At 32.0% G+C, this 25,690-nt stretch overlaps 4 protein-coding genes across 4 annotated transcripts; 2 read left to right on the forward strand and 2 right to left on the reverse strand.

Annotated features, from left to right (window-relative positions):
* The first annotated feature begins 3,286 nt into the window (after nucleotides 1-3,286).
* LOC25496853 (uncharacterized) lies at nucleotides 3,287-5,712 on the forward strand. The gene is made up of 2 exons (XM_013597562.3): nucleotides 3,287-3,723; nucleotides 5,182-5,712. The coding sequence occupies exons 1-2, from the start codon at nucleotides 3,379-3,381 to the stop codon at nucleotides 5,350-5,352; spliced, it is 516 nt and encodes a 171-aa protein (XP_013453016.1). The 5' UTR covers nucleotides 3,287-3,378; the 3' UTR covers nucleotides 5,353-5,712.
* A 297-nt stretch (nucleotides 5,713-6,009) lies between these two features.
* On the reverse strand, nucleotides 6,010-7,350 carry LOC120576135 (non-specific lipid transfer protein GPI-anchored 10). Its single transcript, XM_039827149.1, has 3 exons — nucleotides 6,936-7,350; nucleotides 6,600-6,680; nucleotides 6,010-6,377 (listed from the first exon to the last, which is right to left on the reverse strand). The coding sequence occupies exons 1-3, from the start codon at nucleotides 7,291-7,293 to the stop codon at nucleotides 6,244-6,246; spliced, it is 573 nt and encodes a 190-aa protein (XP_039683083.1). The 5' UTR covers nucleotides 7,294-7,350; the 3' UTR covers nucleotides 6,010-6,243.
* A 6,785-nt stretch (nucleotides 7,351-14,135) lies between these two features.
* Nucleotides 14,136-16,358, forward strand: LOC112422548 (heavy metal-associated isoprenylated plant protein 9). The gene is made up of 3 exons (XM_024785646.2): nucleotides 14,136-14,249; nucleotides 14,343-14,424; nucleotides 15,435-16,358. Exons 1-3 carry the CDS (start codon nucleotides 14,238-14,240, stop codon nucleotides 15,719-15,721), a joined length of 381 nt encoding a protein of 126 aa, XP_024641414.1. The 5' UTR covers nucleotides 14,136-14,237; the 3' UTR covers nucleotides 15,722-16,358.
* On the reverse strand, nucleotides 16,163-18,215 carry LOC25496855 (dehydrin DHN1). Its single transcript, XM_013597564.3, has 2 exons — nucleotides 17,836-18,215; nucleotides 16,163-17,137 (listed from the first exon to the last, which is right to left on the reverse strand). The coding sequence occupies exons 1-2, from the start codon at nucleotides 18,092-18,094 to the stop codon at nucleotides 16,458-16,460; spliced, it is 939 nt and encodes a 312-aa protein (XP_013453018.1). The 5' UTR covers nucleotides 18,095-18,215; the 3' UTR covers nucleotides 16,163-16,457.
* Between the last annotated feature and the right edge of the window lie 7,475 nt (nucleotides 18,216-25,690).

Below are 25,690 nucleotides of genomic sequence, written 5' to 3' on the forward strand. Positions count from 1 at the left end.
GAAACTTATAAATGTGAACCTTAACTTTTATTTTTTTGTTATATTTTTTCGTGCGTAATAATTTATAAATGTGATTTGTTTGGTTTGTGCATGCATGATTTTTGGCGCATTTTCCTGGCTTTTACAGTGTTGATCCCAACACTGACTACATGGAAAACTATCCGGTTGCAGCGAGGTGGAAGCTTCAGAAGGGTCACGGAGAGGGGGTTACGTATAGGTCACTACTTGATCGTATGCAGTTTGATGACGTATGCTAGAGGCCGTACGAGGAGCACAGAGAGATCCATGATTTTGAGGAGGTTTTATGGTATTCTGGCTGGATTATGTGCGGTGTTCGTAGGGTGTACCGTCACTTGCCTGAGAGGGTTTTGAGGCAGTACGGATACGTCCAGACCGTCCCCAGACATCCGACGGATGTTGTAGAGCTGCCACCGCCTCACATTGTGTAGGCGTTCGTCGACTTCCGCACTCACACGCTTAAGGCGGCCGATTGGGGTGAGCAGGCAGGAGAGCAGACATGGCGGATGGCTATGTGCTATGGTACACTAGGGTGTCTCACCCTCAGATCTTGCCACCTCTTTCAGGAGATCTTCCGAGGCCAGCAAATGAAGAGCAGATCATTGCACAGCAGTGGGAGCAGTATGAGGTGAGAAACTCGCTTGACACCTATGACATGGTTTGTGGCGTTGTTGCCTACGCTGATGCGCAGTTAGGCCAGGAGCATGACCCCTCAGCAGTGGTTTCAGGCCATGAGCCATATTAGGGAGCAGATCACGCCGATTTTGACCAGGAGGCGAGGCCAGAGGCCGAGGAGGAGGCAACATCAGCAGGACCAGGAACAATAGTAATATTTTGTTTTTTAGGACTTGTTTTTTAGTTTTGGTGTTTTCATGACATTGATTTGTATATTTGTACTTTGATGACATTACTTTTAATTCCATGAGATTTTTTACTTTGTTTAATGTATAAAAATGTTGGTTTAATTAAGTTGTGCATTTGCGCCAATATTTTTTTGTGATTTGAACCGTTATGATGAATTTCAAACGTTTGTGTAATTTGAACCAAATGTCGGTTTAATTTAATTATGAACAATTGTAAAAAATATTGTATTTTTCTTGTTTATGTCCGAGTTTCAATGTTGTATGAATTATTTTGCCTTTCGAAATGATCTACTTTAATTAAAGGTAAAAAATGGCTGAAAAAATGGCTTGGAAATGTTTTAGAATCATGAAGAGTTCATTGTCTGCATAATTTATTTTCCTCGGCAATTAACTACCGAGATTTTCCTCGGCAGTTAACTGCAGCCGGATTTCTAATTTCTTCTACCGAGAGGGCAAAAAAGTAAATTACTCGTGTGCCACAGCCTTATCAAATATGGGATCAACAATTCTCAAACTAATTAGGTTAACTAATAATGTGTTTTTGGTTGTTCTTCCCTTTGGGTCCCTATATTGTCGCATAAAAGTATAAAAAATACAGGCTATCCTTTCCATTTCTTTGGCTGGACTCCTTTTCTTTGCGTGTTCATTTTTCATTTTTCTTTACTCATTTGTTTATTCTTAAAGCCTAAATGAGTGTTTTTTTTTTCTTTTTTTCTTTCTTTCTAAAGAAGCCTAAATGAGTTGCTGACAACTTTAATTAAATACATTTGTAAAAAGAAACTTTAATTAAATATAGAATGTTCATTAATGTTAGCCCGTAAACATTTACAAGTTGACACTACTAGTGAACTTAAGTATATTTGGTTTCATTTTGGATAGGATAGAGTTGATTAAGTTCGACATTTCAAGTGTTTTCGAATAAAACTTATTTTATCTCTAAAGTTGATCCTTACTTGAACTTAAAATTACTATATTATATTATAATTGAATTTTAGTTTCAAACATATTATTCAACTCATTGTTACGATCGGCCCAACTGCGTCACCAAACTCCAACTGGGTTGCTCCGCGTTGTCTGTTGCTGACGGCAATGCTTCATTGTCGTTGAGTGTGTTTTGTGCTCCGGTTGTTTCTAAATAGATTTGTGCTCACCGTTACAGATCGCGTAGGTGCTCTGAATGTCTCATTCAATAACAACGTTGGCCGCGGTTGTTTTGGGTGAGTGAAGGAGTTGAAAATCACAACTTTGTTATTGTGATTTGTGTTTATGTGTTGTTGGGTTTATTCAGGTCAGATCTGTTGAAAGTCTGGCGTTGATTGGGTTTTGATTCAAACTTTGAAGTGGTGTTGTTATGCTGGCACGAATAGGTCTTTGTTGTGTTGATGCATCGCCTCTTAATTTGGTGTCGTACAAATGCACGAGTGCGGTAGACCGTTGTGTATATTGATTTTCTTTGGATAGAGATTTGTGCTTTTGAAGCGCATTGTGTTGTTTTATTTTATATTTACTACTTTTAGTAAAATACCTTATTACTAATTCTTGTTTGTCTTCACCCTTCTATTCGTAGAAAAACGAGTTTTGATAACCCACGTTCAATTGTAAGTAACTCGACCAAGATTATTCTAATAAGAATTCAAATTCTTTGTAGTTAATTGGAGAGTCAACTACTCCCTTGAAGCAATGAGATTAAGCTATTTGGAGGGGAGGGAAAGAGAAGAGAGGGTTTTGGAAGAGGGGAGGGAAAGAGAAGATAGGGTTTTGGAGGGTGATATATATATATATATATAGAAATTGAGAAATCTTTTAAATTAAAAAAAAAATAGATTTTTTTTAAATAATGATAAACTAATCTATATGATTAGTATATTTTTAATTTTAAGAATATTATATCAATATAGATTGAATTTAGAAAATACATATAAATTGAAAATCTTCCAAAACTCTCATCCAATAATACAATTTCTAAGTTCCCCTAAATGAGATGGATTTTCTATTATTATGAATAAAAATTAACCCCCAAAGTCTTTTTTTTTTTTTTTTTTTTTTTTTTTCTAGTTATTTCTTCATTTTTTCTAAAACTTATCCCTTCCCTATCCTCCGAACTCTCAAACAAAACCTTAGTGTTCATTTAAGATATAAACGAGTATATAAGAAACATTTTAACCAACAATGTCGATATAGTTAAATCGACATCTTCACCCAAATTAAAACCGAAATTTTTTCATTATATGCGTATGCGTTTCATTTCGTTTAAAAAAAATTCTCTCAAAAAAAAAATTTCGTTTAAAAAATTGTCAAAAGATTAATAAAGAAAAACATGAAAGATTAATTAATTATTTGTATAATCTTATCCAATAAATAAAATATTCTTATTAAAAATCGAAACATGCAATCTAAACCTCAAACATAGTTATTGTTTGTCTCTTATCCATACAAAGGTTGCCACTTCCTACTTCCAACAACATCATCACTTTCTCTCTACTCTTTACACCCTCTAATGGCATTCACCGTAGCTACATACGGTGGTGCAGGAATCCTCTACAACAAGACCACCACAACAACACCCTACACCCTCCTACCATCTTCTTCAAGAAGAACACTTCACATAGTTTCAGCTAAGAAGATTTCTTCACGTTCAAGAAGGAACCAACCAACAGAAACTGTTGATGAGAAAATAGAACCAAGGAATGAGGTTGAAATACCGTTTTACTCTGATGAAGATTGGCCTTTTGAATGGAGACCTCCTGGTACTTACAAAGATCCTGATTTCTTTGAAGGTTCTCAGTGGAATACTGTTGGGTTTGTTGGAGAATGGTTGTGGATTCTTGGTGTTCTTTTTGCGGTATAATTCAACTTCTATCTTGTTTTTCTTTTGTTTCTTTCAAATTTATGAATTCAAGTTTTTTACTTTTTTTTGTTGCTTGAGTGGTTGTTTGTGCATCTTATAGGATAAGTGTTTATTATATAAGCTATTATGAATAAGCTACAAGATAAAATAAAGTTTAAATCTTTCGAGATAAGGTATAGGTTGTTTCATTAGTATCTTGAAGGGTTTTGAAAATAAGTTGAGAATGAACATATCATAAGTTTTTTTTTTTTCATGAGCTCTTCCAAACAGTCTCATAAGTGCTTATGCCGGTAGATAAACTCAAATAAGATAATTCATACAGGCCCCTAATATAGTATCCATTCAAGGCCACAAACCATTTATATCTACGCACCAAGCCTGATAGTATTGGACATGTATTGGGAATGAGTTAAGCTTGATTTAAAAACCTAATAGTATGTGTGTGTATTTTGGTTGAGTGGTTTTTTTGAGTATGAGAGGAATTTTGGATGAGGATAGAGTTTACTTTTGAGCTTATTTAGTGACATAATCTCTTATCTAGGAACATGTTTGGATTGGCGGTGAGTTTGAACTTTAACGAAAGCATGGTAACATCGTAATTTTATTGAAACTCTGAAGGGTTGTTTCTTGCCAAAATCACACTGGGTCATTTGATTATGTCAAAATCACGGTCAATTTAAAATTTGCACTATAGTGAAAATGAAGGTAGTGAGAAAAATTGGTTTGGATTGTGATGTTAAGGTTTTTGAAGAGTCTACGACCACATCAAGATCCTAATTGTTGCCACATGATGCCATATTTGAATTCACTAGGACTATATATGGATTCTTAGTGGCGTTTTCGCAGTATGATTCAACTACCATCTTGTTTCTTGTTTCACTAATTTATACTGTGAATTTGTATAACAGAAAGATGTTACTTTTACGCTTGATTGTGTTGCAACAGAACAGAACAGAACAGAGTCCAATGTGATTCATGTCGATTTTGGTGCATTGTATTGTTCTATTACTAAATTTAAAACTACTACCGCTAGTTTCAATTTATTTTTAGAATTTTGAATGGCATAATTCCTCCTTACGTTATGTGTACTTTGAAATACTTTTTCGACAATTGACTATAGTGGCGTAGTCGCCTTACCAACGTGCTAACTCTTGAAATTGCAAGTTTTTGGGAAGTTGTTTTGTGAGAATGATAGTTAGTTACCATTGTTTTTACCTAATATAATACTTGACCATTTTAACAAGCTATTTCTCAAGGTTTTCCTTAAAAATTGTTAGACTAGTTTCTATGTTCTAACAATTTTCTGCATACATACTTCTGATGTTCTTATTCGCTCGTTCTCTTTGATGCTGAGGAATGTCTTGTCTGGAGAGTCTGACTTTTTAATCTAGTCGTATTATTTAGGCATGTATGTTCTGTTTTTAGTTCTTTATAAGTTCATCGTGATCGCAGGTATTCGGTGGTGGGTATGCAGCCATAAACTACAATCTAGGCGCATCAGATTTTAAGGAAACTCCTGCATACAAGGAATCTCAGTCTCAAGAACTTTTAGAACAACCCGAAACATCTGAATCGGACATATTCGACTCCAATCCTACAGAGGTAGCTCCTAGTTTGAACTAGTCCATCCATAGATACAAGCAAACATACCTTGTTTTAGCATATATGAATCCAGTTGAATGAAAATTTCAAACTCCATTGCACTCAATTTGTAAGGCACTGCTTCTGCAAATACACTGAAGTGTATCAATTCTGAGGCAAAATTGTCATGTTGGTGCCTGTGTTGTATATTTTTTTTTTCAATTATTAGAAGCTGCAACTTATATAGATAAAAAACCATTGAAATTTAGAGTTGATATTTGGATTCGATGTTGCACATGGATAGTGGTTTGTATGGCTTATATGTGTGTTTTGATCTGCTTTGTTTGGTTTAGTATTTTGTTACAAATGTTGCCAAAATGATGTTATGATTCACTTAAGTTATGTTTGGATTGACTTATTTGAGCTTATCTACTGATATATACACTTGTGACCTTGTTTTTGGAGAACTTATTAAAACAACTTATGACATGCTCATATAAGCTGTTTTCGGCGTATTTCCATTAGCTCTCCATTATAGCTTATGAAAACAACTTATTAATTATACAAAAACAATTTGACTTTATTTTATTTGTGTTATAGAAATAGCTCATTCACAAGCGTTGAACACTTATACTTTAAGCTGCAAAATAAGTTGTTTATTCAAACAGGGAGTTGTTTGTTCAATTCAAAGACAAATTACGAAATTGGCTTAATCCTTAAACAGTTGAGAGAACAGAATGTTTTATAATTATCTAAATATTACAAAAACAACTTCAATTAAAGGAACAACTTTTTAACAGTACATAAACAGACATAGACAAACAAACAATTCACTCTCAAACTCTAAAAGGAAATAACACAACCAATCTAATATAATTTCTAAGAGGGAAATATCACTAAAACTATAAAGTTGTAGATATGGTATTAAGGCACTCATATGAACATGAATATTGTTATAGCCATGATAACAATTATTCCATTCTTTGCATTCAAGTTAATAGCTTCACTTCTTCCTAATCCAAATCCAATGATGCTTGGTCTTGGTGGCACTGAAAATAGTGGAGAAGCTACAAAATCAATAGAGAAAGAGGATCAGTGAAACCATGATTAGTTCAATTTCCAGGACCAAAAAAAAAGAATTAAGAAAATTACAAATATATGTAACATAGGAAGCTAACTTATCTTTCTAAAGATTCACATTTCCTATTCATTTTGTATCTTAGATTTCTTAAAATGATATAGAAGATTAATGAATAATTTAATAAGAATATGGAAAATGGTTTGTATACCAGCAACAGTAGAGTTGTTCCTTGTCTGAAAAGAAACTTGAGAATCTGGTGAAGATGAAGGAGGCACATGCATTTTCACACCTGACAAAAATAGAGGAAAATCAGTTTTTTGTGTGAAAGAATCACTTTTTCAAAAAATAATCAGTTTTACATTTTTATACATGTCCTAAGTATGCTAATAATAAAATTGAATATAAGAATTAAAAACTGATAGCATTAGAAGTAAGAGTTAGAAACAAGCCTAGGACTCATGGTTTGAATGTAATAATATATTGCAACTAAATTATATATAATCTTTAGTTATATCTGAAGGTTAAATGTGATTGATTATGTGACCTGGACAAACTGAATTATCAACATGAAGGTTACAAAAAGTTGGGATCTGTAGAGCAAGTGTCCTATTGATGGGGAAAGAGGTAAAAGTAGTGTTGTTAAACAAGAAGCAAAGACAGTGTGGCTCTTGGCTATAGAGTTGCTCAAGGTTGCTACAACAGCCGGTGGCCGGAGTGCTAACCGCGCCTTGCACGAACGGCATGCAGGGAAAGAGAGGAAGGAGGCTTGATGTGCATGGAGCTATTGTAGGGCTTGAGGAGGTTGGTTGCTGGGAAAGTATGTTGGGTGGATAAGAAATTATCAACAAGAGAAAAATGTGACAGAAGAGAGAAACTAGATTGCTATGAATAAGAGAAGCCATTGTGTTGAGTGATAGTGTGTGAAGAGAGAAATGTTTAGCAATGTGTCTAAATAGCAAATTTAGAAGTTTTTTGAGAGATTTTACATGCACTATATGTGAGTTTTATCTTGTGGAAAAAAAGTGTGAGTTTTATCAATCACACACTTTTTGTTTTTTTAACTAAACCAAGGTTTGCAAAAGTATATCAAAAGGAAAATCATGTATTGTTTGTTCATGTAATACATGAACTAACAAGTGGTTGGACTCAAATGTTTGATGACTTTCGGTTAAAGACGATTTTTTTTAAAAGAATTTGGATTTGAATCATGACTGAAATGATAATTAACTAGACTTTACTTATGTTCAGATGAATTCTTGATTATTAGAATTCCTTCTCCAATAAACCGGAGGGTTAAGACAAAAACAGATTATAATGTTTTAAATTAGATTAAAGTGTGTAAGATCCATACTTTCCCTTACTCTCACTCATATTGCAAATTAGAAGTTAAGATTCCACAACCTAAACTCTTTCATATGGTCTCTCCATGAACACTTGCAAACTTATGAAAACTTGTTACATTGCCTAGAAACTTATATATAACAGTTCTAAAGTTCCTTTGCGCTAGATTATAATTCAACCTAGTCTTACATTAAGATGCACACAAAAATCTTTTCTACAAGTTAGGATCAAATCCTTACCTCAATTGCAAAGCTCTCAATCCAATCCTACAAGTGATCAATATGTGCATGAGCACCCACAAACACATAGATTTTAGTTTCTACATTTCTTTAGTAGTTAAGGCTGACAAATTGAGAGGTTTTGGAAAAAAATGTTTCTTCTCCAAAACCTCTACTATGGTAAACAACAAGCTTAAGATATGTTAAAGTCTAACATGAAAAAATGCTAGGTTGAATTTGTGGGATGTCACATTTGACTGAGGGTCTTAACCACTGGAAATTGTGTGAAATAGCATAATTTACAGAATTATGCTCTTCTCTCATCAAGTTTCACTTCCATCCAACCAAACTGACCAAAATACCCCTGCGCTAGTTAACTAACGCATGTGTAAATCAAACGTGACTTAATTTTACACATGCGTGACTTAAGTCACGCCGCATGAGTTAACTCACGCTCCAAAGTCAAAGTGCAGATGTTGATTATTATTAGGTTGAATACATATAGCAGGTTAATGATCCTTAAAGATAAACGGCAAGTCAGTCAACTCAAAGACATTGATCTCCCATACCTTTCGTCTGTGGAGAATTTCAAATTCATCATTAATTTAGTTATTGAGCATATTCTACATAATTTGTTCAATTTTAAAATCAAGAAAATGAGTTAGTCCAACAAATTAAGAAAACTAAATATTTGTTCTACTTTCCAGTAATATTTGTTCTCCAAAACATTCACCACATTTCTGTTAAAAAATGCATCATTACTTTCCAACCAATATATTCTTAGCCAAATTGAACCATGCTAAGGTAAACACTCTAGATGAATTTAAGAAGAGTCAAGTCACCCCAATAATGGTTTTATGATGCATAACAAAGTGAGTGTGAGTGTTAATTAAAAGAACAATCACATGGGGATGAAACTTTAATGCAAATAACTTCACTTTGGCTCCCATGTGCCTTGCTTGGCTGCTTCTGTGTATGTTTCAATTCAATTCACTTGACTTTGGAATATAATAAATTAGCGTGAGTTAACTCCCGCGGGGTGTAACACATGTGTGAGATAACTCATGCGGCGTGACTCACGCATGTGTAAAATTAAATCATGTTTAATTTACACATGCGTTATATTTTGGTCAGTTTGGTTGGGTGGGAGCGAAACTTGCTAGGAGAAGAGCAGAATTCTAATTTACAATCCTTTTGAGTTGGTGAGGCCCAATGCGTAACCATTATGGTTGAATCAAGAGCTTGCAATGCAATTGATGAATCACGAAGAGACAAAACCCTAGGCACCAATTTAAGCTTTGATAAATTAAGGGTCTCACTAACGAATGTCATAATGGCACTCTTTAAGGATTCCTAAGTAAGAAAATGTCTACTAAAAAAGTTAATTAGTTAAATTTCCAATGCACAAAATTCATCAGTTTTTATAAAATCTTAATATTTAAGGTTGTTAAAGAGTGCCATTAGAACATTTGTTAACATTTCTCTTAATTAAAACAAATATATTTTTATACCAAAAAAAAAAAACAAATCATTTTATGATTTGTGTCCTTATTGCTATGAACAAACTACTCCTTCGACCCAATTAACATTTACAAAAAAATTGTTGCCCGTAAGACTCGCTACAAATTACTAAATAATATTAAATGCATTTATATGCTCTCTCCGTCCCTATATGTAAGCACCATTTGTATTTTTCATATTTCTTAATAAAAGTTGATAATGCAATTAATGTGTCTATTTTGTATGTTGATATTACTAAATTGTCCTTTGTTTGTTTGTGTATTAAATTTCACTTTTTCATTTTTCAAGACAAGTTAATAGTATTAATAAGGGGTATGTTTAGGAATAATAATAATAAATCTATCTAGTAATTTGAAATGGAGTTTATATTTAGAGACAAATTTTTAGTCAAAATGATGCTTAGATATAGGAACGAAGGGAGTAAAAAAGACAATTTATTACTCTAACAACTTTTCTTATTACCTGTATTATTATTATTTTTTTGGTAAAATATTCTTATAAAAAAGGACAGAGGGAGTAATAAATATAATAAAGAGAGCAAATTAACTTCTTATTCACCCCCTCTCCTAAATTGATGCGGTTGATGAACATCAACTTGCTAACAAGAAACTGATGACGTGGTCGTGGAACAAACTTGGTAAAAATATCAACAACTTTCAATTGATTGCTCACAGGAGGAAGAGATATTAGTCGATCATCATAGGCATCACTGGTTGAATGATAATCAACTTCAATATGCTTCTCATAAAAAAGAAACTTCAATATGCTCAGTGTGTTCATGAAAAACGAGATTTTCAACTATATGGATGACACTTGTATTATCGGCATAAAGGGAGGTTAGCTCTATTTCAGGAAAATTCAAGTTCAACCAAAAGACCACGAAACCAAATTATTTCTGAACAAGCTAAGCAACATACATGACACGACACTCAAATTTATTAGAAGATTTAAAGACTCTCGCATGTTTCTTACTTTTTCATGAGATAAAGGAATATCCAAAAAACATGCACCAACCAGTGACAGATCGCCGAGTATCATGACACCCTTCCTATTGGACATCACTATAAGAACTCAATTTGGGAGCAATTCCAAATCGGAAAGAATAGACCACAATGAGATTTTTTCGAACTATAAGTGTGTACGATATAACTTATCTTGATATGTATTAGCAACACATCCTCTTTTCATCCCTCATTTCATAATTTGATGAAATTCATATAGGTTCCACCACTTTTGAAATAGGTCTCACTAATTAGGTAAGGAGGTCCCCTGAATTAGTGAGACCCAAGTGCAGCTAACTCAACCATAATTTTAGAGGGATACTGTAAGAGACAAAGAGAGTCTCCTGCTAAGTGTTCTCAACTCATTTTTTGTTGACATATAAGAATAATTTTGTACGAACAAGACATTAAAAATGATTTTTTTTTGCACAGTATTTAAAATATTCATATAGTTGATAATATTATATGCTACCTTCTTTTAAATTTTAGAATGTTTAGTATATAAGTTTAAGTTATTTTGCTTTTTCAAATGTACTTAATTATAGTATCTAATCATCTTTGAGTGAAAGTGCAATTTTATGTTTTGTTTCCTAGTTTTATTTTATAAGAAAATGTTATAAGATGAGAACTAGTTTTTAAACACACTCAAAACACAAAAAAAAAATGATTCTCTTAAAAGTTATATGAAAAAGAGATGCATCGCAAAATCACTTCAAAAAAATATTATCCACTTAATAAATGTATTTTCTTAGGTCATTGAATCTTTGTTTATGATTTGAAATCATCTATAACATATGTTGTTGTGAAGCATGATCAATTAATTGCCAATTAACAACATAAATCAAAAACTTATTTAAGCATAGATGATCTTTTATACAATTTTTTTTTTCATGTACTGAATTTAATAATTATTGTATCTTATTGAAATTCATAAGTAGAGAGTTATTACTTGCAAGCTTTCATCTTTTTCTTATGATTACCGTTAACAGTTATAATATAGTGTTTGCCTTATATAGCGCAACTAGAATTGAAAACATCTACAAAATTACTTGGAATCTCATACAGCTGACACCTATAATTCTAACCGCTGGACTTAACAATGTATAGAGTCCTAACGGTTGGACTTAACAATGTACTCTATTATATCTTCTACCATAAATCATAGACTTTGTAAACCTAAAATATGTTATATGATACATGTATTTGTCATGTAGCAAGATTTAATAATTTCCATATAGATGATCCTTTTTATGAAATTCTGCTGTGTAGTGCGATTGAATAATTTTGATATAGATGATCTGTCATATGATATTTGCATCTGTCGTGTAGCAGAGTTCAATAATTTCCATAATGAAGATCTGATATATGATGTGTATATGTTGTTTAGCGAGATTCACCAATTGCCATAATCTACAACATAAATTGAAGGTTTAAATAAATATAGATAATCTGTTATATGATATCTATTACTATTTCAAATGATATGTACTTTTGTTTATTAAATGTTTATTTTTGGAGGGAACAATTACATGTTATTATTGTGTAACAAATACCTCATTTGCGATTCTTTTAAAGCGATTCTTTCACAAAAAATGTTGTAAAAAGTGTTATTTTTGTAATGTGGGAAAATTGAGTTATCGAGATGAAGGTTACAAAGAGGTGGGATATGCAAAGCAAATGTCCTATTGACGGGGAAAGAGGTAAAAACAGTGTCATTAAACAAGAAACAATGAAAGTTTGATTTTAGGTAGGGTGATCTTAAACATTTTGTGGGCCCTTCGTAGGGCCGTAATCTAGCCGTAGTTGAATTGTGGCAAAAATTTGTGCCTAGTGTGACAACCTAGCTTGCACAGGCTATGGTCCGACCCTCACTCTAGGCTATAGAGCTGCTTGAGGTTTCTAAAGAATCGGTGATCGAAATGCTAACTATACCTTGCATAAATGGTGTGCATGAAAAGAGAGGAAGGAGGCTTGATGTGTATGAAACTATTGTTTGGTTTCAGGAGCTTGGGTTCTCTAAAATTATATTCGGTTGATAGGAAATTATCAACAAGGGAGTAATGTGAAAGGAAACAAAAACTAGAGTGCAGCGAATAAGAGAAATCAGTATGTTGTGTGTAATGGTGTATGAAGAGAGAAATGTTTAGCCATGTGTCTAAATAGAGAAATTAGAAATATTTTGTATGAGTTTTTACATGCATCAGGTGTGAGTTTTATCAACCATACACTTTGTTTGTTCATGTAATACATGAACTAAACAAATGGTTGAACTCAAATGCTTAATAAACTTCGATTAAAGGAGAATCCTTTAAAAAAAACTCAAATGGAAAAAAAAAACTTAGCGTTTTATTTATTTATGAGAAAAAATTTAAAACTAAACATAGTGAGATTTACTATCACTACCCTTAATTACAACCACAGGTTGGTTCTAATTAGGGAAAAGGAAAATTTAACTTATTTTAAATAACAAACATACACTAAATTTTCCTTTTCCCTAATTTATTTTTTTATAAAGTTTTTCTTCTGTATTCATTCAAGAGGAGATACTAAACTTTATCATAATAAAGAGATTATACTTCTGTTGTGAAATATCCATGACTAAAATTGAGAAATGATATTTGTATAACCTGTTTATGACAACTTTTGGATAGGGATGACAATTGGATCCAGATCCAATGGGTACTCGCAAAAATACCCACAATTAGTAGGGTAAAACCCCGCTTTTATGGGTCTGGGCATGGGTACGGGTAATACCCACAAAATTAAATGGGTATGGGCACGGGTAAGGGTACTATACTGCCAGACCCGCAACATAAATTATTTATTTATTTGTTTATGTATAATTAATTAATTTATTTAAATGTTTAAGCCTAAACCTAAACTTAAACCAAACAACTGCTTAATACAATAACAACTCCATCATGCCGGTGTATAATTTTTTTAGGGATATTTTGGATGTTTTCTATTTGACTAAATACCACGATTCATATTATTTTATGAGTTAATTTTAAAAAATTGAGATCGTAGTTTTATTTCATTTGTGATGTTTTTTTTTTGTTTTTTCATAGTTAAAGTGCGGGTATGAGCACTTAGGTACCCATAGGGTATGGGGAAGGGGACTAAAGTTGTTGCGTACGAGGGTACGGGCACGTGTACGTGTATTTTTTATAAATGCGGGTATGAGGACGGGCATTGTAGTACCCTACCCATCGAGTACCCATTGACATCCCTACTTTTGGACAACCTCTTTCTCATACTTATATAGTCAGGTCACGTTCTTACTCTCTCAATTGTTTTTGACCAATAGAAAAAGAGAAAAATAAAATTATCACAAAATGATTGTTCAAATATAATTCCTCATTAAAATTTTCACATGGAACATACACAACACCTGCACACACTATTAAATTAAAGTATTTACAAGAATCAGACCACAATTCATTCTTGCACTATGTTAAGAACTTTTCAACACAAAAAAGTATGTTCGTTCTTTGTTTATCTAGTGGCAGGCACAAACTAGGAACAAAGAAGCCAAGAATAATTTGAGGAACAACGCTACATTGCATAACATGTTTCTAATAGAATAAGATTCTACAATTCAAATGAGAATCATTTTTATCAAATGGAAATGCTAACCAGCACATAATAAACTTTTTTACCTATTAAAGTTTTAAGGTCCACTTTTAATCTTTTGCTAGCTCATTCATATTATTTTGGATTTGAACACTCTATCCCTCTCACTCTCTTCAATTCCTCTCTGATTTCATGACAGTGAAGGCAAGCTCTCTAATTCATAACTATGTTTGGTCTCTTTCTCAAGCTTTTCATAAGTACCATATTCTAAATAATTTTTCTTTTGTTGTGTAGCAGTATTTTTGTATGGTGATGAGGATCAATATTGACTGCAATGGTTGTTATAGAAAAGTGAAGAGAACCCTTCTTGAAATGCCAGGTAAATAAATAAATTTTAAGTTCAAGATTGAAAAATGAAATTACTCTTTAATTTTATTAATTAGAAATAAAATTTCATTTTTTATCTTTAGCTTTTTTTCTATTATAATTTCCAATAAGATCATATTTTCTATGCATGTCTTTTTCAATTAGAAACAAATTATTTTTTCTTTAATTTTTCTTCATGATATTTGTTCCGACACTCAAGTCTACGGCGTGCTTTTTCTGAAGTATATAGCCCGCGTAAATCTTTATAAGTTTTTACGGTTCAGTCATATGTAAAAAGCACCTCAGTGGTTAGAGGAGTGTCGGTGTTATTTATAAACTGAAATACTATTGACCTTGATTTCCAAACAATGAAATTAAAACTTTTGGTGTACCAAAAAAGTAGCCCCACGTGAAGACTAAGGGGCTAATTGGTCGATCAACCTCGGGTGTGGCGTATGTTTGACTCCTATTTCTTAAGTATTGTCCATTTTCGATCATCAGTAAAGCCATCGCAATTTTGTCATTTACACAAGCATGCATGTGGAAAGATGAATATGAGTGTTGTTTATAAATTAATTTTAACCTCTATTTCCTTAAAAATGATCTTTAGTGTGCTCAAAGAATATATATTTTTTTCTAGTATCATTTTCTTAATACTGATCAAGTAATCATATCCATAAATTGTTTTGAAATTAATAAGTATGAATAATATAGGGTTGGATAACTCAACTAGTTTAAACTAAGAGATAAGAAGTTGGAGATCCAGAGTACGAATCTAAACAAAGGAGAAAAACTAATTTAAAAACTAATTATAGCGTATAGTTCAAAAGATCATGCATAACAATAATTTATCTGCTAGGTTATGGATATTATGTTTACGAGAATTGATATTACCCGCCTGACTTCCATTCAAGTGCAATTATCCCCAAGATGAATCATGTTATTACTAACATTTTTTGTTAAATAAAAATATTAATGTACAATATAGTCTAATTTTTTTTCATTGATTTTAATTGCTTCTAGAGTTGGAGAGCCATTTCTTAGAGAAGAAGCAAACCAGGGTAATTGTGTGTGGCAGTTTCATCCCTCAAGATGTTGCAATCAAGATAAAAAAGAAAACAAATCGAAGAGTTGAGATATTGGACATACAAGATTTGAGTGAAAACAATGCTGAAAATATAGAAGAACAGAAACCAAGCACTAGCCCCCAAAAGCCAATTGAAAGAAATATGTTTGGATTGATAGAAACAAAGAGAGAAATGCCTGCCCTCAATCATAGAGTTCAATACACAACAAATTGCCACTTTTAAATCATTAGAATAACACTAAATTTTGTAATTTTGATCATTCTAGTGATAATTTTTCATAATTTATACTCATATTTTTGTAAGTGGGTTTAATATACTTGAAAAGATAGATCTTATTTACTTTTGTTCATGCCATGAAGTTTATAATATACATGTTAATTCTCTGATGATACCGGACCTCAAAACTGAAGAGAGAAACTCTAAACCAATCAAATGACTTCTAGAAAAATATGCCTATGTTATGTTCAGTTCAAAAAATTGATCTACATATTTTTCTTATTCTTAATATATTATAAAAAGAATTTTAAATTGACAGAAGAATGAGTAATAATATATGAGAAATTTGTTATATCAATTCCTTGATACTATACTAAATAAAAAAATAAAAATAAAAAGTAACCAAAAAAAAATACTATTTACATTTTACACTACACTTTGGTGAAGTACTTCAAATATGTATAACTTTTATTACTTTTTAATGAAAGAAACTTCTATTACACCACTCAAAGTAACTTTACACATGCCCCTCCACTAATACAACATACATATTTTATTCATCTATGTATCCATCATTATACACCTCATATATAGATACATGAGGTGATAAGATATGTTACATACGAACCAACTCACTCAAAAACAAAAGTTTAAAATACATCAATACACACACACATTTATTCTACTGATTGATCATATCATATCATATCATATGCATGCATACATCCATATATATCATGGTCTAGTGTCCTTGTCCATGTCCAGTACATGATCCGGTACCAGGAAGCTTCTCCTTAATCTTCTCCATGATCCCTTTCTTCTCACCATGGTGTTGCTCATCACCATAGCCAGTTGTTCCATGACCTGTTCCAGTGCTTCCATAGCCAGTTGTTCCATGACCTGTTCCAGTGCCTGTCCCATAAGTATTTTGTTCAGTACCAGGAATCTTCTCCTTAATCTTGTCCATAACCCCTTTCTCTCCATGTTGTTGATGACCTACACCACTAGCACCATAACCAGTTGTTCCATATCCTGTTCCTGTTCCTGTCCCTGTCCCATGAGTATATTGATTTTGATCAGTACCAGGAATTTTCTCCTTAATCTTGTCCATAACCCCTCTGTTATCTCCTCCATGTTGTTGATGACCAATACCAGTTGTTCCATATCCTGTTCCTGTCCCATAAGTACTAGCATTTTGATCAGTACCAGGAATTTTCTCCTTAATCTTGTCCATTACCCCTCTATTATCATGTCCAGTTCCGCCATATCCTACTCCAGTTCCGCCACCGGTAGCTCCATAGCCGGTTGTTCCAGTTCCTGTCCCTGTTCCATACCCGGTTCCACCAATGTCAGTGTTTCCATAACCACTTCCAGTGTTGGTACTTCCATATTCAGTGGTTGTTCCATAACCACCTACACCACCTGCATTAGATATAATTATTAGTTATATTAGTTAATTACAACACATTTCCCTCGTCAACACCGATAATTATTTGAATTTCAAAAAAATAAAGTAACATGTAGCGACGTCCTGTCTGATTTGAATTTGAAACAAAATGACATAATTAAATGTAATGAAATGCGAGGGGCGGTAGCCCAGGGCACCGCTTTTTTGGATGTCAAAATTATTATTTGTACTTAATAGTTAGTATTAAGTAGATATATTTATTTTTAATTCGCTTTGATTAATTCTATTGAAAATATATTTGTAGATAACTTTAATTATAAATGAATATTTTGCAACTAAAAATGCAAGAAAAAATATTGAAATAATTAAAAAGGTACAATTTATTGTTTCGTCCAGGACACCAAAAAAGACCTACGCTGACTATTGACACATCTTCAATAAAAAATATTACTCCTACGATAAATTACACAAGCCAGCGAGTTAGATTAGTTTCATTCGGTGACATGTAACAATGTTATGTGTTGGACACAAAAATATCAAAAGATATGCCCCATAATCCTAACTTAACCAATAAAAATATCAAAATTATTAGACTACGTTATGACCGGAGTTCAAACCCTGACACCTCCATTTTATATCTGAATTACGATGATTTTGCTATTTCGTCTATATAAAAAATGTAAATAGTTAGATAGAAAGACTAATTAGTTACCTGTGTGGGTCCCTCCACTACCAGTGTGGGTTCCATATCCTGTGCCAGTACCTGTGTTGCTCCCAAAACCTGTGGTTTGATCAACTCCAACTCCATGATGTTGTTGATGATGTCCATGACCATGACCAGTAGCACCGGTCATCCCACCACCACTAATGGGATTGCCATATTGATCAACTTGGCCTTGACTAGTCAATGGGTTTCCATATTCATCAACCCTACGTGTTTGATCACCATAACCTTGTTGATATTGAGACATTGTTATAATTCTTCTTCACAAACAAAAAATAACGTGAAGTGTTTTTGTAGTAATGTAGTGTATAAAAAGATTGAGATTGTATTGGATTGGATTGCTTTGATGTGGTTGAGGTGGTGGAACATGTTGTGTTTTTATAGGCAAATCAAAGTATGTGACATGAAAAAAAAATCTTATGATAGGGTCGGTGAAATTGATTTGGATTTTGCAAATATCTGACACGTGCTAACGTTGAATCGCCACGTACAAGGATACGTGTTGGTGTGTTTTATGAAAAAGGAAAGTGATGTTGTCGTTTTGTGATTTATAAGATGACACGTGCTTTGTGCGAGTATGAGAGGGTGTTTATGTAAAGAAGAACTTGTGATTGTGAAAGTGTAAAATGGATAAGGCTTCATTTAGTTACACTTGCTTTTTTAGGAGTAAAGCTGACCATATTATGACTATATAAAACAATCAGAAATAACTGTGATCTTAGAGAGTCAAGAGGTATACGTAGTGTCAATCAGATTAAAAAATGTAAGATGTTGCCAAACTAAGTTATCCTTATTTATTAGGTATTTTCATAAAAAATAAAAGATTTAAGCACACATACATAAATGAATAAAATTTATAATTTTTTTTTTTGAAATAAAGTAAAATTTATAGATAAAAGTAAAAAAAAGATTTAAGCACACATACATAGATGAATGAGTTAATTAATCCCTTAGATATTTTACACAGATTAAAAAATGATGGATGCTGCCAAACTAAATTAACCTTCTTAGTATTTGTAATGTATACTTTCGACCATCATAAATCTAAGTTAAGAAATCATAATAGAACGATTTTTTTAATGAGAGAAATATAATAGATACTCGCTCGGGAAAAAAACAAACATCCAATGGAGGGTTCGAAAACTAATTGCATTACAAAGAAGAACCCCTTAATTTTTTAACAATTTTATCAAATAGTCTAATGGTTAAAGTTCACACAATTTAATTATGGAAAAATAAAGTGTCCAGATTCGAACTCCGGCTCCTGCATATAATATGCAATATCCCTACCATTATATCCATAAACCATTTTTAAAAGGTGATTTTGATGACTTCTACAATCTCTTCCAGCTCCCACATTCTAGAAAAAAATCCTCATTTCGAGCTGTCCAAATTTTCCAAATCCTTGCATACCAAATGAGTGTAAGCCCCTTTCGATATTTTTTAGTCAAAGCAGATGAAAAAAATATAGTCAAGGATATTATTGGGTAAAACACCCTGGTCTAATCCATTTAAAAATTGCATACCAAAATCATTCCAACAAAGCTACTACATCTACAAAACAAGTGATCATTCGCCTCTTGAATATCCGAACCCCACACACAATCCGAAGTCACACCAACTGGCAAAGCTCCTCTTCAAGATAAGTTTGAGCGAGTCGGAAGTCTACCAAAAGTTAATTGTCATGAGAAAATTTGGACTTTTTGGGGAGTCAAACTAGTCCAAATTGTCCTTAGCCCTCTTCTAGACGCCACACTTAAATCCGGTGGAGGAAGAATTTTACCTCTTAAAAGAGTCATATAAGGATTTCACTATGAAGACGTTTGTAGATTCAAGGACCCAAATCCATTTATCTTTCTACTTTTTGACTCAAATAGTATAGAGAATATTCAAAAGTTCACCCAACAAATGCTCCTCCCTTCCAAAAGATCCCTTCTCCACTCAAAGTCATAACACCACTCTTCATCAACTCATCGTCCCATTTGGCTAACCTTATTATTCTTTTGAGTGGATAACGAAAAAAGTCTAGGAAAATTGGATTATAGAGATTTCCCTCCTATCCAAATATGATGCCAAAAGATCGTTGCTTCTCTATTACCTCTATTTTTTTTTTTTCACAAACTCCCAAGGCTAATCTTGGATGTTTCCTAACCCCTTTCCTAAAGCACATAAATCTTTTCACCAAAAGAACAAATTTTGATCTTATCTCTAGTGAGAAGATTTAATGTATAATCACAATTTCCGACATATTTCGCATTCAATACATCTTTTCACAAAACCATTCTAATCTATTCTTCACTTGTGTTTTCAGAGGTTGTATGAAAAGGTGCAATTCAATGAAGTAACATGAACATTAATATACTATAGAGTATAATTCAATGAAAAGGTGTAACTCAGTATATAATTTGAAAGGAATAAATGTAAGAATATTTCAGCACATTGATCAATCTGTTCAAAATATCTTAACCAACTCAAAAACTGATAGGACTCATGGTTTGAATGTGAATTAAAAGATTCATATTAAATGAAAAAAAATAGTAGATATTTTGAGCTACTAACTTCCATTCCGTTATACCTTTATATTAAGAGTTTTTTCTATCATATGCAAATTTGCACATATTAAGAAATTTAAAATGGCAAGTTTGTCTTGAAACTTATGTATTCTATATTAAATAGGAAACGTTTTAATAATAATTAGTGTTTTTCAATAAAAAGTTACTACATTTAGTTTCCTTTAACATGTGCAATATTGCACATGTTAGACAAACCCTTATATATATTAATCCAATGTGATAATTTTCTTGTGTTTTAAACTTCTCCGAATGTCCCAGCATCTTTTACCAAAGATTACAATTTACGATCACAAGGTGATAACATATATAACATTGATTCTTGTCCTTTTAAAAACATAATCATTTTTTGTCAAAAGTAAGGATAAACATAAATACTGATTGCACTAGATCATCATAACACATCACATATAATATATCCCACCCTTAAAAAATATAGCATACATCCCTTCAAAACAAGGGAATAAATGTGGGAAACAAAACTATGATAAGGGTGGCCTAACGAAATATCACTCTCTAGAAATGAAAATTGTTGTTGACATATGTGGTTTGACTGAGAAACACCAATAATTTATTTAAATACCCCTCGACAATTAACTGCCAAAAAATTTAAAAACTGATTGCAAAACTACCGAGTAAAACTTCGGCAGTTAACTACCGAAAAAAATGAAAACCTAGAATTTTCATCATCATCTTCTTCGTTGCATATAAACATGTTCTATAAATTTGACCCCTTCTAAATATTATTACTTGAATATATTATGAAGTTTAATTGGTTTGTTCACGTAAGAATTCTTGCGAGATGTAAAACGGTGATAATTGCTGTAGTAAATAAAGCTTATGTAGAACAAGATGTAAAGGGTGATGCCATTACCATGTTTGATCTATTTTTAAGCAGCTTTTGGCTTGGAGAAGGAACCCGGTCTTTGATTGATAACCTTCTCATTGTAGCCATTGATCGAACGGCGATGCCAATTTTTGAGATTGAATAGCTATAAATTGGAGACATAAGGTGTTGATTTTGGAGGTGAACAAACCAATTAAACTTCATAATATATTCAAGTAATAATATTTAGAAGGGGTCAAATTTATAGAACATGTTTATATGCAACGAAGAAGATGACGGTGATGAAAATTCTGAGTTTTTATTTTTCTCGATAGTTAACTGCCGAGGTTTTTTCGGTAATTAATTGCAGTCGATTTTCTACTTTTTCGACAGTTAACTGTAGAGGAATAATTGGATAAATTACTTATATTTCTCAACAACAATTTTCCTAGAAAATTAATAACAACATGAGAGCCACTCCACCATAATCTAAAAGATACGCCAAAGCCAGCTAGGACAATAGAGCATCTACCCAAATAGTCACTATGATTATTCCGCACGAAGCAAGTAAACTGTATTGGAGATACACGTTTATAGTAGCGTATTAGTCCTAGTAGATAGTAGTATAAATATATATCTTGTAACCACCTTATTTAATCTCTGTAAATTTTTTTTGTTTGGTTTTAGTCTTTGCTCTTTGTAAAAACATTGCTTTTGGATCCCCGCTGTTAGTTGAACACTAAATAAAACCAGAAGTTTACCATATTACCACATGGCATAGAATTATTGGACCATGTGGCACTATAAAAATGTTTTTTTTTTATCGAACACCACTAATTTTATCAAACACTACAAAATCAATCCGCTAACTTATTATCCGTCATCAATTAGTTTCCCCGTTATCCATTATAAGCTCATCACGACTATTAACCAACTCGACAATTCTCCACTACTTTTTATCAAACAAAACCTAAAAATATTTTATTTAAAGTTTTAATTTGTCTTTTTTTTTATTTAATTAAATAATTTAATTTTATCTTAATTTTAACTTTGATCTAATCCTAATTTCAATTTTAAACCAACCATTTTAAAAAATCAAATACAATCTAATGAAATAAAAAAAAAAACTATAACAAAAGTTTTCACCTTTCGTTGATGATTCTTGTTTCTTAATTAGTGCCGCAGAAAAAACTTTGGCGTGTCCATTATTTTACCTGATGAAAGTTTTGGCTGGATTAGGTTTCATTGTTTTTACTCTAACTTCAAAAAATGCTGTCCATACTCAAATTTTAGGTGTCATAGTTTTTCTTTGTTTTCTTTCTATTATACACAGGAAATGTCACTAAGGTTTAAATATTGAATTCTTATGGGAACCTGAAATTCATAAACAGAAATTAAGTATAATCCGTTAAATTCTACATAAAAGATTTTTGCAACTAATCCACTGGGTTTTACTCATCACTTAACGGTATAAACACACACACAAACACACACGAGCTCACACACACAGACACACTCAATTACAAGTATATCATAGCAAATCATAAATTTATTAAAATAAGATCTCTTAAGTTTCAATTAATTAAACTCTTGTTTGTCAATTAAAACAATAATACTCCACTCAGAATAATATAATAAAAACAATCATCTCAACCACACTTATATATTGTTATTTCTAAAACAAATATTATTTTATTATACAACCATAGAAAAGTTGAAAATCACAAATTCAAATCTGCATTCTAACATATCATATCTTCACGTAACATAACATGATGCATACATTTGAAAGCAAATTTTAAAATGCACTTATTTATTTATTATATTGATATCATGTGCATGTATATCCTTATTCCTTTATTTATTTATTTATTATATAGATTTTATATGCATGCATCCATATTAAAGCTTATAGATCTCATGGTACATATTCTTGTTGATGAGTGCTTCCTGCTTTAGTAACATCACTACGTCCAAAACGAGTTGTAGCAGCAACACCACTACCTCCACGACCAGGACGACGACCTATACCAGCACTAACTCCGATATCAATACCACTATCTCCCGCAATACCATTTGTTTTAGCAACACCACTATCTACCGAACGAGTTATTCCATACCTAATCCTCGTCTCTGGTCCAACCCCAATTAACCCAATCTGGCTTGCTGGAGCTTCATCAGTTATTCCAATTTGGCTCGTCGGAGCTTCATTGGTCAGTCCATTTTGATTAGTTGGGGCTTCACTGGATAGACCAGCTTGGACAGCTGGGGCTTGTTGATATTGAGACATTATTATCATTAGTATCACTAATATCATCATCTTCATAGACTAAAAATTAAAATGTTGATTTTTGTGTTGATGTAGTAATGCAAGATTAAGATTGTAGTTTGTTTTATGAGTGATGAAATGAAACATCGTGTTTTTATAGGCGAATCAAGGTATTGAATATGAGAAAATGTATACAAGGTCGGTACATTTGATTTTGATTTTTCAAACATGTGATGTGACATGTGCCATTGTAGATACGCCACATAAATGGTACATTGGACCTAATACAGTCTTTTTTTAAAGATAATTCTGTAAAATATTTAAAGATATTAAATAAAAATTATCAGTATTAATGTAAAAAAATTATTTAATATATTTTACTCTTTTTTGTGTAAAAATCCGTTAAATATTTGTATTGCAGCCATTGTAGATTTTATTTGCTTATATATGCGTAAGAAAAATTTTATTTGCCGATATGAGAAAGTCGATATGATAAAATTTTGAAAGCACATGATTATTTTAAAAATATTAACATTATTGTACCAATTCTATTAAACATTTATTTTATTTTATTTTATGCAAAACACCATTAAATATTTACATTGCGTCCATTGCAGATTTTATGTGCTTATATCTACAGAAGGAAAGCAAATTTTTAGGCACCAATATTTTTTTTTTTTGAACAAATCAAAATGGAATATATTACTCAAAAACAGAGTAATTCACCCCGCACAAAGTGTGCTAAAGTGATGTACCAATATGATAAAAACTTGAGGATTCATGACTATATTCAAAATATCGACATTAATGTAGTGTTTCAATTAATTTTTTATTTTATTTTATATGGAAAACAACGTTAACTATTTGCATGCACTCATTCTGGATTTTAAGTGCTTATATATGCATAAACAAATTTTTATGTACTTATATATGAGAAAGTCGATATGATATATTTTAAAAACTCGTGACTATTTTCAATATATCAACATTAATGTAGTGCTTTTATTAAATATTTTTTATTTTATATGTAAAACACCGTTAAATATTAGAACCGCACTCGTTGATACTAGATAACCGTTTGAAAAACGATTTTGGAGAAAAATATGTCTTGTTCAGTTGTTGATATTGTTTGAGTTGTCTCATTTTTTATTTGAAAAAAATTTGGTTAGTCGTTCAAATTGACTTTGTAATATACGCGAAGTTTGGAAAATGACCTAATAAAAAAAACATAGATTCTACCCATGAAGTTTGAGACTCTTCCTTTTGTTTCCCTCTTATTTTTCCCTATAGACAAAGTCCAAAAAGATTATCTAGGGGTTGAATTTTTTCATGATTTTTTGCAGACATGTAAAGTGAACCATTTTGTTTACTTTGTTGTACTTGTCTTATGTTCCATACCATTTAACACCTATGTTTTGCATATTATTTTTATGATTAAATACGTATTATTTGGATCCTATAAATATACTAAATTTTTGTTTTAGTCTCTTTAAAATTTTCGTTAGACCCTATAAAATTTTCAATAACAACTTTTGGTCCATAATTTTAAGGCAACTCATATATTTTTTGATGAAATTGTGCAAAATGTGTAGAATATTGTAAAAAAACTCTATTTTTTTTTTTTTATAAAACATTAATTAAATATGAATTTTTAACCACCAAAATATAAAAAATCGTATTTAATTCATGTTTTGTTAAAAAAATATAATTTTTTTGGGAGTGTTTCTTATAATATCATAAACTTTTCTGCCAAAATTTATTAAAAAAAATGAATTTTACATATGAGTTTACTTAAAAAGATAGACCAAAAGTGAAGATGGAAAACTTTTTGGAACAAGAAATCGAAGAATTTTTTTGGAAAAACTAAAATGAAAAGTTAGTTTATTTATAGGGATCGAAAACATAATTAACCCTTATTTTTATTTTACCGTGCATGAGACGCCAAACTATGAAGGAGTGTGACGGATGGATACAAGTCATCCATAGAACAGCAGCCCAAGGAAGGATGGGAGCAATCGGCCTTACAAAAGAAAAAGCAGTCTTTGCGGAAAGTTTGCCATCGGGAGAGTGTAACCAAACTAGCAAATCCGAAAGATGACTATTGGGCAACACCATGGTACCAATGCGTGCTGCCACTTGGGGAACATCGAGTAGCTCTTGAGGAATGTTCCATTTTCC

The sequence above is a fragment of the Medicago truncatula genome, chromosome 6 (genome assembly GCF_003473485.1).
Source record: "Medicago truncatula cultivar Jemalong A17 chromosome 6, MtrunA17r5.0-ANR, whole genome shotgun sequence".
In the NCBI taxonomy this organism is placed as follows: domain Eukaryota; kingdom Viridiplantae; phylum Streptophyta; class Magnoliopsida; order Fabales; family Fabaceae; genus Medicago; species Medicago truncatula.